Source organism: Acipenser ruthenus, chromosome 42 (assembly GCF_902713425.1).
Source record: "Acipenser ruthenus chromosome 42, fAciRut3.2 maternal haplotype, whole genome shotgun sequence".
NCBI classification, from domain to species: Eukaryota; Metazoa; Chordata; class Actinopteri; order Acipenseriformes; family Acipenseridae; genus Acipenser; species Acipenser ruthenus.
In genome coordinates this window covers 8,276,131-8,294,031 of record NC_081230.1, presented here as the reverse complement: position 1 = coordinate 8,294,031, position 17,901 = coordinate 8,276,131, and the positions used below count along the sequence as shown (strand labels likewise).

Here is a 17,901-nt window from a genome sequence, read left to right as displayed (position 1 = left end):
AGGGACAGGCCACGTCCTGGAAGGCAGAGGGTCACCACACCGGCCCAGGACCGTTATGCGGACTGTTGCGTTGTTCAAACCAACCGGTGGAGCAACCGCGACCAGCCAACCTTCACCAGCTGGCTGCAGCTGCACAGGAAGAGTGTCAGAACATCCCACAGCAGCCTATCCAGAGTCTGATCAGGTCTATGCGTCAACGCTGCCAGGATTGTGTTAATGCGTAGGGAGGTCATACCCGATACTAACTTTGTAATGTTTTCATTTTGACAGTGTGTCACGTTTCATACTGAAAACTTATCATGATTCTTTGATCTGTATTTTTATTCACATTTTCTGTGATTTTGTTTGATATCTATGTTTAAAATATTTGATTAAATCCATTAGACCTGAGTGTTGCGTTTCTTTTGTGCGTCAGTATATTTTATAAAATGTCACTAGAATGCTAAACACATAGTACTGGTAAAAATTAATAATTAAATGACCAAATCACAATCACGGTCGATACAGCTATTACCTTGATAAACTAAACCCCCTCCGTAAAATAAACTCGGATCAATTTAGAAACTGCTGTATATAATACTGCATTCCTGCCTGTAAGCGGTATTTTTTTTGTTTAGTTTGTATAGTTTAAAAGGTAAAACAACTACCTTAAATGTGCTCTAACATCATCATCATCATCATCATCATCATCATAATAATAATATCAGCGATGTAGTGTACCTATTTTCAAATATCAAATGTTGGAGGGTATGTGATAGAGGCAGGTTTGGGTCTCAGACCAGGTCAACCATCAGTCACCGGGGGGGGGGGGGGGAAGCAACACACAAGCCACGTGGTGTAGCTGAAACCGGGCGGCAGGGAAGGGGTTAACCAGCGGAGGGATACACACGGGCACACACAGCACAGCGTATTTGCTCAACATCTTGTTGTGTATCCTTCCTCGAGATCTCTACAAACACGGCCTTTCGTTACATGACGCAAATTCTCACGCAATTGCTTGGTGGTACCAATGTGTCTGTGTGGTGGGTGAGAGGTCAATTAATATGACTTAAATCGAGGTCGCTCTGTGCTCGTGTTTATGTTTTTTTGAAGGGGATAAAGAGGCGCCTTGTGACTGTGTTTCTCTTTTGGGTTGAAAATGGCTGCCCCAACCAACTCTTTCTTAGTAATTGCTGCTGGCCCCATAGCAAACAGCGATTGCACATAAAACATACATTATAAATACAAGGGGAGAAGAACAAAAAAAACATTTTTTTTTTAAATGAACAAACCGCCAAGCCCTTGACTAATGTGAACTCAACGGGCGAGAACTGATGTGTGTGCGAGAGGAGACACATTGTAAATCTGCAAAGTTAAAAGCAAGCCGGACGGTGTTTTTTTTTTTTTTGTTGTTGTCGTTGTTGTTATTATTGTTGCAAATTTTAAATGAAATCAACGGGAATATCTTTCTCAAGAAGTGGATTACAACTACAGAGAAAAGCGAGCCCAGATGCAGCGTTGTTAATTCTTTCGGGAGTCGAGCATTGGGTACGAGGCGGCGGATTGTATTTGATCCTGCTAAGTTTTATTCGGCTCTTTTCGTGTTTTTATTAAAGGAATCGTTGTATCTGTAATTCGTATGTTCTCGATCGGGCGCTTCCCTGTTTTGATTCGAAGTGAGATTAGCCAACGCTTCTTTCCAAATGGGAGTATTTTGATGTGTGAAGGTTTCAAGACTGCAGCGTAAAAGGTTAGTTGGCTTTTAACTAATTACGGCAATTTTAATTTCATAACTAAAAGGGTTATTTTTGCTTTCAAAGGTATGCATGCGTATTTGGTGCGTGCCGTTGTTTTACCATTCAAATGTTATTTTAATGTTTGTTTTTAAATGGTTTGGAAATTGTTTTTAAATTATCTCTACAGTTGCTGTTCAATCACGACTGTCCTGGAGAGACGGCTGTTCTGGGGAGATTTTGATAAGTTTGAGTATTATTAATTTTAAAACGAGTGTTGCTTTCCATGGTAAAATCTTAGATTGTTAGCTAATTTCGGATGCCTTTTAAAATGTAAATATGACGTAGAGTTTAAAAAATATATACAATTGCAGTCCTGTGCATAGTTCTATACGCAAATCTGCTTTTAAAAATTGAAACGGTTTTTATTTAATTGTATTTTCAGTGCCGATTATGTGTTTAATTCTGAAGCATTGTATTTTAGGTATACAAAGCAGATTTGACAGATATATTTTCCTAATGGAAGGCCTCATTAGAATACATCTCCATTTTAATTAGCGACCAAATCTCTTTTGTTTAACCCCCCCCCTTCTCCTCCCCCCATCAAACCCAATTAAACTATTTTTTTGATGTCTATAAAATGGTATTACTGTAGATATCTCCATATGTGTATCTATTACAACGTTACTGAAAATGTACTTTAAAAAAAAAAAAACACTGTTCTAGAAAAATGTGTTAAGACCGAACTAAGGTAAGCTAAAACTATAGGCTAGTCTGCCAGTAACACGTTATGAATTGGAACCTGTTCTCCAAGGAGTAGCGGTACACACTTGCATGTGTAATTTAAGTGGTCAACAGTATTGGTTAGGAGGTATCGCATAGTAAAATTGCGCAGGTTTGATGAAAGTAAACGCGTTGTATCGCCATATCCTCCTGAAGAAACACTGTCCCTCAAACAACGGAAGCCTACCGTGGGCCAACTTGGAGTGTAGTCTGGGACATTTAAATCGGTGGTGGTTGTTCTGCAGAAAAGCTAACCATGTTCTCAAACCTGGTCAGAAACACGGAGTTTCGACCGGGAATTGGCAGTGCCTTGTCTTAAGTCGTGTGGTTTTGTTTTTGTTTTTGACTGAGAGAATTCCCTCCTAAAATACACCTGGAAAAGTCTTGTTTTTACACCCGTACACCTCAGCGCGGCCTAGTACTAGCGGGGCCCAGTTAACACATCAACATCGCATCACCCCAGCTTTCCAAAGAGATTTCGCCGCACAGCCACGCATTTTCAGTTAAGCACGGTTAATTTAGTTTCCCCAATCGTACTGAACGATGGGAAAGAGGCAGAACTTCACAACTGTTACATTTACAAATACTATTTCTATGACCTCGGTGTTCTAAAAGACTGCTTATTTTTGGCTCATGCCCCTCGACACAGTCCTAAGCAAAGCTACAACCGGTCACTGTGTGTCGCGTTTCAGTTAATTGACGTGCAAGGAGTCTGTTACAATGATAAAGAAATGATCCTTGCTCTGTGTCTGTGCGCTGTACAGTGGTATCCGTGTGCCCTGGGCAGTGAGAGTAGGGTTATGCAATGTATTATCAAACTATTTCTTTGTCAACACGAACTTTCAGAACGTGACTCTCTGAGTAATATTAATAACATAATATGGGTCTAGCCAACGAGGGGTTTCACCTAAACCCATCTTTAGAAAAACAAACAAATGCAATACTTGTATATGAACCTTGCACACAGCCTGCCCTGCTTTCATCCCTTCAAATGAACCTTTTTGCATGTTTTTTTTTGTACTATCTGTGCAACATACATACATGTGTCATGCTTCCATTTCTAGAGAACCACTTGTCAAAATTCTGATGAAACTTGGTAAGGACATTCTCAAAAGATGAGCAGGCCAGTATGGTAGAACGGCTAAGGACTGCCAAACTGTGGAACGTTATGCTTTACTTTAAACGCAACCACGACACAATTTGGTGCCTCTGCGTGACAGAAGCCCCAGGTCCTGGTTGCATAAAGTATTAAATTTAGGCAGGTGTTGCTACCTGCAGGGTTTGTACTGGCCCTGAGGCAGCTGATTCTGCTGCTGCCAGTAGCAGCACTAAACCAATTCTTAACATAACCACCCATTTCACTTTCTCTGAACTTAGTCAGTAAAATCGAAGTGTTTATCTTTCATCCGCCCTGATGGTGGTTAACTACTGGCAGCAGTCTTTTTGGGGGCTTCTTCCGGGTAGTATAATTTGTACTGGTAATAGGAAACCCCCAAAAAGACTGCTGCCAGTAGATTTTCTATTGCTAGAAACCACTTTAAGTTTAAGCACTGTAGGATACATTTTCCCTTCATTTGGGCGTTGACCTAAATGGGTTGAGCTGCTCTCTGCAACACCCTTAAACTCAAACAGAACTTAAGGGGTGGACTTTAAGGTGTGTTATGCACCTGGCTATTGGTCTGGATGTTCGAGTGGTCAGGTTAGGATTGGGGTGTGCTCTTTTGCGGCTAAGGACTAGCCATTGTAGTGCTTGGACAAGGGCCGTCTCTTTTTTTTTTTTTTTTTTTTTTTTTTCTACAATAATAAAAAAAAATCCTGCGGCCAGTATCTGGTTCCATTTCCTTTCTTTCTGAAGGCAGTTAGTCTTGATAGCGCGCTTCCTTGAGTAAAGGGAGGGATAACGGGCGACTGTAAATCTTTTAATACAGGTGGTACCCCTTGGTTCCTGTAGAAGTGTGTGAGTGTGGTTTACAAGAATAACTGAAATTGTGGTGTGCTTTGTTGCTGTTCTCCTTCCTCGGACACAGTGCTGAGAGTTGCGGGGGGGCTAGATCTGTAGCTTTTGGTACCGTACTGTAAGCATGTGACTATAGACAACAATACAGATCAGTGCTGCCTTTTCATTTGGAAGGGGAATAGACTGTAATTTGAATAATTAATGCTGCACCTGCACACACAGTTAGGATCAACTTTGTAGAAGCTCTGTGCTCCAGACCTCCTTGAGACAGATTGTGGCATCTCTAGGGTGTTTTGTTTTCTCTCCAAGTATCAGTATTTCATTATAGCTCAAAGTTAATCTGAATCCTGCAGTCCAGGGTTTTTAAAGTTTGTTATGTTGTCAATAGCCGGTGCTGTGTAAAAACAGTTCTAAAACTACAATTGTACAGTCTTTTGATACCTTTGATGAAGACAATCAACAGATGCTATTGCGAGTTATAGTTATTGAAACATGTCATTTTATTGGTGTAGAAAAAGCTTTTTTTTTTTGCTTTCCACTTGAATTGTTAGCTTAATCAAATGATGGGCATTTCAGTTACAGGGCAGGCAAAAGATGTCAATTGAGGAAGATACAAAAAACATTGCACTGATTTGATTTACATTTTTAAAAATAATTTTATAAAGGCGTTTAAGATACCCCTTTATACGTGTCAATATTTTGCTATTAAAACGAACTAGGAATTTACATGAACTACAGTCCTGTAACTTTTTTCCTTATAAACTGTCATGATCTGCTGTAACATAGCATATACAATGTAAGAGGCAGATAAGGGCTTCGTTTTAAGTACTGTATTCACACTTTGAATAGCACTTGCGTTTGGACATTGACTGTGCTTTATACAGCTGGAACTAGTTCGTAAACTTAAGCAAAAGCACCAGAAGAAACTGCTTTTTTTTTTTTTTTTTTTAAATTGACCCCGAACCAGTGCTGAAGAGATGGGTGCTCGGTGAATGAAATGAGCTGCTGGCAAAGCGAATATTTCAGTGCGATGGTCGACCTTCACGAATTCAAGTTCATAGCTCTGCACCAATATTGGACGCTGTCCAGATTTATGTGTGTGTCGTTTGTCCCAGTGATTAAAATGCACGATGTTTTCTGTGTCATAATTATAGACCCAAAGGTTTCTAATCCAGTTCATATCTCTGCACTAATATTGGGCGATGTCCGGATTTATTTCTGTATAGTTTGGCACAGTGATTTTAAAGTGCAATTTTAAAAATAGGTGTTTTGTTTTTAACGCAGTTGCCTGTTTCAATTAGTTTGTGGTTCACCCTGCTCTTGTTATGGTCACTGGATCGGTTTCATGTTGAAAACCATTTCAGAAGTGTATTTCTCAAATGTAATACATATGAATGACTGTACCGGTGCCGTATCTGACTATGAAAGAACATTTAATTAACAGGTGGAGGCTAGTAATGGCTGATTTGATCTACGAACTTTGTCAAGTTGGGTCTTAAAGATCTGTCAAATTTAGACAAAGTAAGGGGTTGCATCCTTTGTTAATAAGGGGACAAGACGCGGGTTTACGAAACTATGCAGTTCTAATCGCAACAATGAATCTTCCCATCGGGTTTATACCTTATTTTTATAGAATACTTATCAGTACTGTAGTATATAATGTAGTTGTACTATAATGTTACCGCTTTAATATTGATCTTTCGCTAACAATTCGGCGAAAAGGTGGTTAAATGATTATTATTTGTGTGTTTTTTTTTTGGTTTCGTGTTTTTAAATCGTACTTTCTGTTTCAGATACAAATACATGAAGTATTTAACGTTGTGTGTCGCGTACAGTGTTTGTTCATCTGAATTTTGTCGACCTCGGAACTTTATTTTCTGTGGTGAAGGGTTCCCGTTACAGGAAGTGTTGTAGGACCCGGAAGTTGTGTTTCCTTTGTGTCTCCAGCTCAAGAGTCGGAGTTTGGACACAGGGGTTTTATGTATTTATTTATTTATAGATTTAATATATAAACTATTTATTTATAGGAGAAGCGCGTAATATTTTTACAATACGCATCTGCTCGCTGACGAGCAACTCCCATGAAGTCTACCCGTCGTCAGGTTGGCAATTCTGTTCGTAATAAGGGGGTTTAAAATCCCCTAATCCGCAGGTTCGCGTTTGAGTTATATATATATACATTAATATTGTAATATATATATATATATATATATATATATATATATATATATAAAATAAATATAAATTATTGTGAGTGTTTAAGCAGCAAATTGTAATTTTATAAATATTCGGTTCTATAACGGTAGGGTGCTTACGTTCTGAAGTGAGGCTTATAAATAATAATGTAATAATAATGCTACTCGGCTGTTTGTTTTGTTTGTTTTTTTTTTAAGCAAGGGTTTGCAGACTGAATCTGCGTATTAATTTCAGGTTAATGCAGTTTACATTCGCTGTAAAATGTTTTTCTTCCGGTAACTAAATTCTACGGTAGGATTTTTGCTATCGGTGTAACTTTGTTTTGAACGTTGCTTGTACTTAATTTTTTTTACATTGAGCTAATTAACTTCTAAATTACCGATAACTGTGTACTTAACACCACTTTAAAGGGATGTCCTTTTTATTATTAATGAGAAGAAAGTAGTAGGTTTTGACTTTACAGGGTATAATAAGTATTGGTGCAGAAAAAGGTTGGTTCAAGTTTAAAACTATAGGTACTGGTGGGTGAATTATCTTTCAACAAAATAATCCGTCACAGTTTGTTTGATCCGCTCCTGGTTTTACACCGTGGCTCATCAAGAATGGGTGAAACTGCTGTGCAGTAAGAGTCTTATTTCCATCCCTACCTCATTAAGTGATCTTTTGATCTTCCTGTGGGTCATACAAGTAGCCCCTCGGGACCATCACTTGTATTGTGATATATCGTATCGAGACCTGCATGTTGTGATGTATATATGGTATCGCGACAGTGTTGTATCCTTACACCCTGCCTTTTAATTCAACTTTTTTATTTATTTTATTACTTTCTTGGAGTTAACTTTATTAATGTTAGAGCTCTACAGTTCTTGCCCTGTATAGACTAGGCTTAAGTCTTAATCGGAGATGAGTTTAATTGATTTGTATTGCTGATATATATAAATTTGTGGGGTGGTGTCTTTTTTCTGTGATATTAAAACAATAAAATTTCTTTAAAAGAGAGGAAAGATCTTGGTCTAATCCAATGTCAGCCTTTCATGAGGACAGATAAACAGAAAAAAACCCCTCTCCTATCCTTTATATGGAGACGTGTGGAAAGATGCAAATGCAAATGCAGAGCCAGCTGCCATAAAAATGTCAATGAGAAATATATTTGTGTGTTCAAAACTGCTTTTAAAAAAAAAAAAAAAAATTAAAGCTATTTTCAATATTTCATGCATGAAAGGGTTAAAGTCATTGAATTGGAAATGCAGTCAAAATGTATAATTAAAAAAAACATTTTAGCCAGGTTGGATCCGAGGTGTCGGGTTAAAGTGAAGAAGGCTGTGAACCTGATGAATAGACAGTCAAACTGTCCTGTGCTTCGTGTTATAGCCTCGTATTGAAACGTTGCATTCATTTAGTTTAGTGCCTGGCTTGAAGCTTTAGTGTTCTTCAGTCTCTATTTTCAGCCCCATGTGCGTCATTTGTATTTGATCCCATCAGGAGTAGCAGGTAGCTGCAGTAGATGGTTACAGATTTTAAGAAGCTGTTTTATAGCTCATGGCAAAAACACTGAAACCTGTAATATTATATTTGATACCTCTGGCCATTTCATATACAGGGTGATTAGAAAGTAAGTGTACCGTATCAACACACCTTATCATTGATACTGTAAACTTACTTTCTAATCGCCCTGTATAATCTAAAATGTGACCCAATTGCACGTAGTTTGTACAGTTGCAAGGTCGTCCTGAAGCTTGTTGAGGTGGGGTAAGGTTGCACAACAAAACATTCATTTTTTTTAACATTGAATTCCTGTTTAACATCAATAAATGGGAAGTACTCCTTTTTTTTTTTTCTTTTGATTTTTAAATAGTTTCAAAGAATGGGGTGTATTGTTCCGTGCTTATTGTGAGTTGAATTTAAAATAACAGATTAAGGCTTGGACCAATATGATAAACAAAAAACACCCCTGCAAGATGAGCTGTGCTTGATTTCCAGTTGATCTGCTGAACTGCCTGTTTCTGTTTCCTCCTTTTTTAACTGTTGTGTTTTGTAACTGCTTCCTGTTCTCAGGTCTCTCTGCCAGGGAGATCGGGTTCAGGGGAAGGAATGGATGAACAGAAATCGAACAGCGAGGAGGAAACCTCAGGTACTACATTGCATTTGTTACTGGGCTCTTCTATGTGGGTCAGTATTGGAAATATCTAAATGTTTGGGTATTGGCAGCACTGGAAGCCGAAGCCCCTAATTTCTGATCATGGATAGCACAAGCAGTGTCACTGGCGTTCCTCCTAAATGTGCCAAAAGCATTCCTGAAGCCTGCCCTAGAGTGGAGGGAACACCCTTTCTCTTAGGGGTGAGGGATCCGTCCAGTCTCCATGCCTCAAGCCTGCCCAGGACTGGAAGGATCACCCCCCTGTCCTTGGACGCACTTTGAGTGTCGATTTTTTTAATGTGTGTTACACATAGGCTGAGTTGAGACTCCATTTAAAATGAAGACCCAAGATGAGTTTTTGAACCTAGTGCTCAGAGGTTGAAGCTTAGTGCAGGTTTTTATTTTGAGCTGTGTGATTTATTTTATCTCTTCCACCCCCCAACCCAGCTGATGACAGCGCCCCCCCAGAGCAGCCTGCCCCTTCTGAGGGGGACCCAGAGCCACCAGCTGCCACCTCCAAGACCGAGGAACACACACCGGATCCCCCAGGCCAGCCCAGGTAACCCCACTCCTGCGCTAGTTAAACCGCAGTTCCAACAGCAAGCCCCTCAATGGATCCCACAGTATGGTGAACTCTTTCACGTTTCAGAGAGTTCTCTAGGTGCATGTTAGATAACTTGATTGATTCCACCTGTTCTCTTGCTTTCAATGCTCTTTAAGCCTGATATCTGCTATTAGCTGCTGAGTTGCTGCTACTATTTCATGTATTATCCTACTATCATGTATTATGCACTTTCCACTGTATTTAATGTATTATGCATTGTTTTTTTTAACTGTATAGCATGTATTATGCATTTCCCTGTATTTTAATTTTCTTGTTGTTACTGCATCTTGTGAAGTGCTTTGTGATAGTGGTCCACTATGAAAGGCGCTATATAAAATAAAGATTGATTGATAACTGCCATTCATCTATCTTAGTCACACAGGCCTGGAGTATTTAAAGAGGGGAGAGATGGGCATGTGTGGGTAGTCTTATTTAGATTGAATTGAAGGCTGCGAGTAAGTGAGGAAGATGAGATGTAATCTCCTGCTTTTGATGAACTTTCTGTTAATATCGCTGTGATGTTTCGGCACAGCAGGGAGAATCAGCAGGGTTGTGCTTTCTGTAACTGTGGCGGGAGGAGTTTACATGGACAGAGAGAACTGCGCAGCTTTGAACCCTCGGATAACCGGCCAGAGCTGCCCCCTGAGAGTGACCAGGCTGCTGGACAGATCGGGGAGGAAGCGAGGGCACAAGGGCTCTCGGATGACCTGTCCAGCATCGGCTTTGCAGACGGCTTCTCTGCATCTTTACTGTTTGACCAAACAGGTAAATACTTAGTCAAGTATTTTTTTTCTCTTTTGTATCTACTTCACATTAAATCGTAAGAAATGTAGAAATACTAACATGTTTCAATTCTTTATTGAAGACACTGATGATGGTACCTTTACTGAAGAATTGTAATCGTATCTTGTCCTGTGTTAAATGCAACGTTGCGCTTCTGTCTGGTTCTGCAGGTCGTTGCTGGGCTCATCACTGGTGCGCAGCCTGGTCAGCAGGAGTTCAGCAAGACAGTAGCCAAGGACTAGCTGGTGTGGACAGGGCAGTCGCCTCGGGGATCAAGCAGGTCAGCCAGCCCTCCTAAAACTTTCTCAATTGTCATGTGCACAGGCTTCAAAGGGGACCCATTCACAGAGCTTTCATTTTAAAAGCAAAAAAAAACATTCTGCTATTATATATATTAGTACCCATTTGCTGTTTGAAATGGATCAGAGTACCAACCTGGTTATGTTCAAGGGTAGAAAAATATTGTTCATGTGTAGCTTTATTATGTAGGTGGGAGTTACAGTAGTGTATAAAGTGTTGTCTTTTATAATGGGTCTTTGTTGTATTTCACTAATCAACCTCTCTCTCTCTCTCTCTCTCTCTCTCTCGTTGCAGCGATGTGAATACTGTAAGAGGCTGGGTGCTACCATTCGGTGCCAGTCGGAAGCGTGTTCGCGGTTCTATCACTTCCCCTGCTCTGCGGCCAGTGGTTCATTCCAATCCATGAAGCATTTAGCTCTTCTTTGTCCGGAGCATGTGGATAAGGCAGTTGAAATAGGTACGGAAGGGAAGCCATGTTCTGAACAACACCTTAGACTCCAGTGTTGTGCAAAACAAACCTCAAATTAAGCAATTTTTTAGGGCTTTTATGTGATTGAATAAATGCCATTTCGCAACATTTTACGCAATCTTTTTTTAAAAAGGAACCAAGCATCCAATGTTGCAAAAGCAGCAAGGTAATATGATGCAGCTCAGATTAGTAGCTCCGAAAGTTTGAGACTGTGTCAAATCACAGATATCGTGCTCGCAATGAAATGATGTGCAGAATTAAAAAAATGCAATCGATTATGAAATGTGTTGCTTTATTCCATCGCGTAATCCTGGAGGGATTGCTGAAAGATGAGGAATGTTCGACCCCTTGGATTTTTTTGTGATTGGTTGAGCTGCCTGTGGAATAATCCAGTGATGCCTTCTGTCCCTGTCCTGTGTTTCCAGCGAAGGAAGAGGCTCGCTGCGCGGTGTGCGACTCCCCCGGGGAGCTCCTGGACCAGTTGTTCTGCACCGGCTGTGGGCTTCACTACCACGGGGCGTGCCTGGAGATCAGCGCCACGCCACTCAAGCGCTCAGGCTGGCAGTGCCCGGAGTGCAAAGTGTGCCAAACCTGCAGGTGAGCCTCGCAGCATTCAGACATCGTCCTATTATCCGTTTCATTCTAGCATGTATTTGAACTAATGCCGTAGTACCACGTTACTGAATCCTCGGCTGAGGCACTATCCTTGCACTATTGCACTGCTATTATGTTATTGTAGATATCAATTGTTGTAATCTGAACTTCTCTTATTGCATCTTATTTCATACTGTAGTAGTATAATTTGCACTTACTGTAAACTGTACTGTATTGATTTAGCACTGTAACCCTGTACTCCCCTATAACACCTGTAAGTCACCAAATAAATAAATAGTTAGTCAAAAATCTGTTTTGCACCATCCCATTTGCTCCTGAAATCTTAATTGGTTTACCCTAGCATAACCATTTATCCCCTTGACAGAAATATGTTTGCTGATTTTATTATTGCTTACAAATTGTACAATTGCCAGATGTGTTGTATGATTGTAGCACAAGGTTGTAATTCTATAAGCTTGGGATAATGCAGCCCTAAAATCCATTGCAATCCAAGTGCAATGCAAAACGTACTTTTTTTTTTTTTTTTTTTTTTTTTTTTTTTTTTTGTACTTTCTAAGCTTGATGTATTGGGGATGTTTGTTGTATGGCTGTAGCAATTTCATTTATTTTTATTTTATTTCACAACACTAGCTCACCCCCAACAGCAGGATTTACATTGAGATGTTTATGGTAAAGAAAAATTGTTTAAGTGAGGGAGGGGGATGTAATGTAATTAATTGGGTCATAGAGAGCCTCAGTCTGTCTGAGATGAGTGCTTGATTCGCTAACGCTGTGCACATTGTCTCTGATTCCAGGCAGCCTGGTGAGGACTCCATGATGCTGGTGTGCGATGCCTGTGATAAGGGTTACCACACCTTCTGTCTGCAGCCAGCCATGGAATCCCTGCCTACCGACACATGGAAGTGCAAGGTAAGAGACTGAAACTCCGACAGGTCCTCTTGTTGAGCTTGTGAAGTGTTTCATATCGTTTTACCACAGTGGGCGCCTGGGATGGAAACAAGACTCCTATTGCATAGCAGTTTCACCCATTCCAGGTTTTACTAAAAGCTTGATTAGCCACAGTGTGCAGGTAACAAGATCAGGTGTGTCTTATTAAACTCGTAGAAAAACTGGGAATGGATCAAACTGCTATGCAATGGGAGTCTTATTGCCATCCCTGATGGGCGTGACTGGCAAGTGGTACTTCTATAAAGGTGGTTTAATACAGGTTTGACTGCAGAATTTGTATATGAGACATTGTGTTTGTTCATTGAATGCCCCAGTATCTAAATATGGTGTTCAAACTTTTAATCTGACTCTTTTGGCTCAGGTATGCAGTGTGTTATCCAGACCAGACCCTTTATAGTACACTGTGTAACTTTTCTGTCTTTACAAAAAGCAACCTGATTTATTTGTATTAACCTGATGTGACATTTTAATAAGAACTCGATGCTTCTAATACGTTTCTTATTGTTAAACAGTGTATCATTTAGGGCAATGTTCTCCCATAATAGATTTTCACTAGTGCGGGGACAAATATTCAAAAAGCCCTTTTGCATTTTAAAGGAATATTGAAAAAAGTCAGTCAAACCAATTATCAGCAAGCAGCAATGCCCTCGGCGATTGTGTGTGTAAATCCTGCCCCTCTCTCTCTCTCTCTCTCTCTCTCTCTCTCTCTCTCTCTCTCTCTCTCTCTCTCTGGCTGCAGAACTGCCGCGTGTGCAGCGAGTGTGGAACCCGGGGCTCGGCATCGCACAGCGGGGCCCTCTGGTATGAGAACTACTCCCTGTGTGAGAGCTGCCACCGGCACCGCAGCGCTGTGTGTGCCAGCTGCGGGAAACCAACCCCAACGGAGAGCCTTCTGTGCTGCCAGACGTGTCGAGGGTAAGCCAGCTCCGCCAGGCTGTTTGCGTGTGAGATTCTGGGAATCCTCCGGGCTCATTGTCCGGCTCAGACGGAAAGATTTATATATATATATATATATCTTGCTTACTCTGTGAACTGGGCTTGTGTGTGTATCTTTTTAACACTTTCAATTTTAGATGAGGAATGACCATAAAACACAGTTCAGTTTCAGAGTACAGAGACATTAGAGTGCTAATGCAAGAGCTAGGCTTCCTTAATGGAGCGCGTGGGCACAAACATACATACAGTGACATTCCCCGATCGTAGGAGCCTTGTAATGCTTTCTGTCGTTTTGCAGTCCCCGTATTGACTTGAGGTCTTGATGTCTTTACAGGTGGGTGCACCGTGAATGTACAGGTCTCTCGGAAACCCCAGCTGGCAAGTACACCTGTGTCTTATGCAGGGGCTCCTCTCCAGCATTGGCAGTCGCTGACAAAGCTGCTGCCCAGGACACAGGCACACCGATGGAGCTGGGTAAGCAGGCCTAGAATGACAGCAGAGGGTTTTTAGATGTCATTTAATTGTTGCACATGTTAGATATATGGGTAGCTGATTTGAACAAGTAGACCCCCCCCCCCCCCCTTAAATGAAGTGGGTACCTGCAGAAATCGCTGTCCTAGAATAAAGCAGGAGGATTCTGTCCATATGCTAGGAGAAATCATAGGCTGGTTTGTTCCCCTTCATGCACCTGCAATAAAAGGCAGGTAGATCTTATTACATACAGGAAAGATATTGACACAATACTACTTTTCTCATTGATATTGGTGTGATATTCCTGCATCCACAATGTGGTAGTTGATTTGCTGTCGATGGGTACGTAGATATATTTATAAACAGCTGTGGTGGGGGATGTATGTTGAACGAAATGTTTGCTACTCAAACGTCTAGGATACCTGCCAACTTTATACAACACTGTACAAGCTTTCAAAGCTTACTGCAATGCTAATGCAATGCATTTTTAAAATGGCGTTCATGTTTGGGTGAAACGTGAGCTAACTGGGATTCTGGTCTGTGCAGGGAAAGAGTCCGACTCGGAGGACAGAGAGGTGAAGGAGAATCTGCAACAGGGAACAGAAACGCTGGCAGCTCATCGGGAGCAGCCCTGCGTCTCTCCACACACGGGTATGAGTGAAGGTGGCCCAGGCTTCCATGAATTAGCACTCGATGTTTTGCGTACCTTTTGACTTTTATAACAGGCCATGCTCATTGGTTTTTAATCACTTCAGAATTAAGCAGCACTGGTTCATCTAGTTAAAGCACTGCTTTTATGAATCCTGTTTTTTATCCTGACAGAATGCATACACATACAAAATAAAGCTTTCTGGTAAGGGTTTGCTTTGTGCTGAACCCCTTCATCTTCCTTGCATTTACAGAGGCTGCAAAGAGCGGTGGGAATGACATCCAACCTGAGGATATCGGCATCGACAAGGAGCCTGAAAGCCTGCCATCCCAGGACTGCGAGACAGGGGGCGCAGGCGAACACAAGGAAGAATGGTGCGCCCCTCTGGAACCTGGGGTTCCATCAGAGTCTGGGGAAACCAACTCCGGGCAGGACTCTGAAGACACAGACTCTAAGACCCAGAGCGTTCCCCTGGCCTCTGGAGATCCCCCCAGTGATGGGGAGACCCAGGCTGCCTCCACCTCCCCACAAAGCAATCGGACTAAGAGCCCTTGCAAAGCTCCTTCAGATGAAGTGGAGGAGGCAATGGAGGAGGGGGATCCCAAACCCTCTGAAATGCAGCACGCAGTCCCGGAAGGAGGGAGCAGCCCTTCCTCTCTGCGGCCTGGCGCTGGGGATTCCCTCCTGGACCCTCTGGAGGACTCTCAGGAGGAGGAGGAGGAGGAGGAGGGCTGCGAGAAAGCGTCTCCCATGGAGGACTTGGCGGCAGAGAATAAGCTAAAGCAGGAGGAGCCCGAGGTCGACCCCGAGCAGGAGGCAGCGTCTCCCCCTGGCAGGAGGAGGAGCAGTGGCGGCAGCCTGGTGATGAAGCCGGAGTACATGGACGAGATGTCCAACCTGAGCCACGAGGATGCCAGCAGCAGCGGCTTCCTGGAGTCCCCCGGAGAGCCCGACTCCTCCCTCTCCATGGAACTGGGCCTGGTGTCGGCCAGCCGGGCGCGCTCCGACTCGCTGCTCACAGAGACAGACGACTCGCTGCCCTTCGACCCCGGCGCCATGAAGATGGACGGAGAGAAGGTCAAGAGGCGGAACTCCCCGGGGCGATCGCGGATCAAACAGGTAAACCCCCCCCCCCCCCCACCCCCCCCCCCCCACGTTCTCCAACACCACAAGTTTTATTGTCCCGTACACATCATATATGTAGAAAAATGCTTATCCAGCTGGGACCACTTGGTTTGTAGATTCTTTAGCTCATAATATTTTAATCTGGAGATATAAGGAGATACTATTTGTCTGTCTAGTTGTGTACATGCTTGCATTGTTACTAGTTAGCAACTATTTTTAACAAAGCAACATTGAAACCTCACATGTGTTATCGCGGGTTAAGAGTTTCAGATTGTAGGGATATATTCAGTTTACAACCGTGATGATGTTTTTTATTTTATTTTTTATGGTCCTCACTGATATTTAATAATCGTCAATAAGACCACGAATCGGACTATATTGAACCTGGGAAAGGGCAGCGAGAATCAGGGATTTGGGAAGTGTGATTGGAGTTTCCCCGTCTCTCTTCCAGGGCCGCAGCAGCAGTTTCCCTGGTAAACGGCGTCCTCGCGGTGGGGGAGGGGGGAGGGGCCGCGGCCGGTCCCGTCTCAAAGCCATGGCCTCCTGCATCGAGGCTTTCCTGGTAAGAAGAGTGCCACCGAAACGAGGACCATCACATTTTTCAGAAGTCTTAACTGCTTATCGCGCAGCAAGGCGTAGCGTAGAAGTATAATCTAATTGCCTACCGTTCGCATGTTCTTGTAACTCCTTGCCTCCCCCTTTCAGGTAACCCTGTCTTCAAATTAGTTTACAAAAGGGCCAGTGGCCAAATAAATAGCTCCTTGGTCAAGCAGGTTTGAGGCACAGGTCACATGTACCCGGCATAACGGATTCAAGTGTCATTCTGCTATCTCACCCTAGTTGAAAATATGCCAGGCATTTAATTGGTTCCTAAATCTTGAAACCATTTCTAAAGCTGAAATGTTTCACAGGGAGGGTAAAAATAAAACTGGAATCAAGCAACTTGAAGTTGAGCTGCATTTGCAGAACAGCATTGATGCAGCGTGAATTAGTATTGGTTTCGTTGTCTGTTAAACTGCTGTTGTAAACGTGTTTTTAAAAGCTTAGTTTTAAATATTGAAATAAGAACCTAATTAACCTAATCGGTACAGGGTAGCTTCACTATGGGATCAGGTTTTGATCTCAGATCTGGATCTCTTAAGTATAGCTTTGCATGTCGGTCTGTGCCAGTGGTCTGGGAGTCTCATCTGTCCCTCGTTGTCCCCTCAGTGCATGGACGTGGAGGCCTCCCCCAGTAAGGAAGAGGACGATGAAGAGGATGATACGATGCAGAACACGGTGGTGCTGTTCTCCAACACGGATAAATTCGTTCTGTTGCAGGTACGCTACATTTCAAGTAACTCCTGAGGATCTGCATGTGTTCAGTTTAGGAAGACCCTTGCTTGATAAAGACCAATCTGTCACTCCTTTTTTCAATTGGTAGATGTTTACGTGTGTTGCCATTGAAGTAAGTTTACAGTTGTACCAATGTTTCTCTTAAGCACTACTGAATGTCTTTTTGAGTGTGTTGTGGATGAAATATCAAACAGTAGTTTTGAAAGTGTTCATGCCAGACTGAATGGGTGTAATAGTGCTAGATGGATCTAGATGAAAGGTTAAGCTCTTGGAATGTAAGTAGACCAGTGTTTCGGGTCGTGCCTCCATCAGTGTAGTAATACTTCTATTCTTTTTCTCTCCAGGACATGTGTGTGGTTTGTGGCAGCTTTGGCCGAGGCGTAGAGGGGCAGCTGCTGGCTTGTGCCCAGTGCGCCCAGTGTTACCACCCCTACTGCGTCAACAGCAAGGTGAGAATAACGGAGATGCACCCAAAAGGGGAATGGGAAGCAGAGATCCATGTGGGCCAACAAGAGCATTTGTAATGTTACTAGTTACAACTCGGGTAGATAGTTTAAAGGTCAGTGCATCACATGATAACGGGAAATGAGACTGGGCTGTCATCCAGCATCTGAGAACAAAAGCTAGTTAGACAGCTATGTGGAGAAATAATGAAATCTCAATAGTGCAGAATTCACTCGATTGCTGTCATCAATTAAATGTATCAGTCAAGCAGTTTGACAAGTGTTTTTATTGGTAAGGACACTCCTATAACTGTGGTGGGGGATGGGCCTAACTGATGGGCTTGTTTTTAAAATGTGTTACAAAGCTGACCCTTTTTCAACACGAGCCTCCAAAGTAACCACCTCCTCCTATAAGGGAAAAGCTATTGTGATTTTGTA

General features: G+C 42.2%; 1 protein-coding gene across 7 annotated transcripts in view; it reads left to right on the top strand.

The window, feature by feature from the left end:
* Nucleotides 1-899: 899 nt before the first annotated feature.
* Nucleotides 900-17,901, top strand: part of LOC117967100 (histone-lysine N-methyltransferase 2D-like) — a 48,315-nt gene continuing 31,313 nt past the window's right edge. For 3 of the 7 annotated variants that reach the window (XM_059011483.1, XM_059011485.1, XM_059011482.1), the window contains exons 1-15: nt 6,469-6,554; nt 8,704-8,779; nt 9,233-9,344; nt 9,922-10,154; nt 10,343-10,452; nt 10,767-10,929; nt 11,367-11,538; nt 12,351-12,465; nt 13,244-13,419; nt 13,775-13,914; nt 14,458-14,562; nt 14,814-15,679; nt 16,137-16,247; nt 16,895-17,005; nt 17,365-17,469. In XM_059011483.1, the coding sequence (XP_058867466.1) occupies nt 6,534-6,554; nt 8,704-8,779; nt 9,233-9,344; nt 9,922-10,154; nt 10,343-10,452; nt 10,767-10,929; nt 11,367-11,538; nt 12,351-12,465; nt 13,244-13,419; nt 13,775-13,914; nt 14,458-14,562; nt 14,814-15,679; nt 16,137-16,247; nt 16,895-17,005; nt 17,365-17,469 (2,616 nt within the window). In that variant the 5' untranslated portion in view covers nt 6,469-6,533. Of the gene's footprint in view, nt 1,730-6,467; nt 6,555-6,581; nt 6,605-8,703; nt 8,780-9,232; nt 9,345-9,921; nt 10,155-10,342; nt 10,453-10,766; nt 10,930-11,366; nt 11,539-12,350; nt 12,466-13,243; nt 13,420-13,774; nt 13,915-14,457; nt 14,563-14,813; nt 15,680-16,136; nt 16,248-16,894; nt 17,006-17,364; nt 17,470-17,901 lie in introns of those variants that run through there. The other 4 variants (XM_059011487.1, XM_059011484.1, XM_059011486.1 and 1 more) reach the window with 4 other exon arrangements.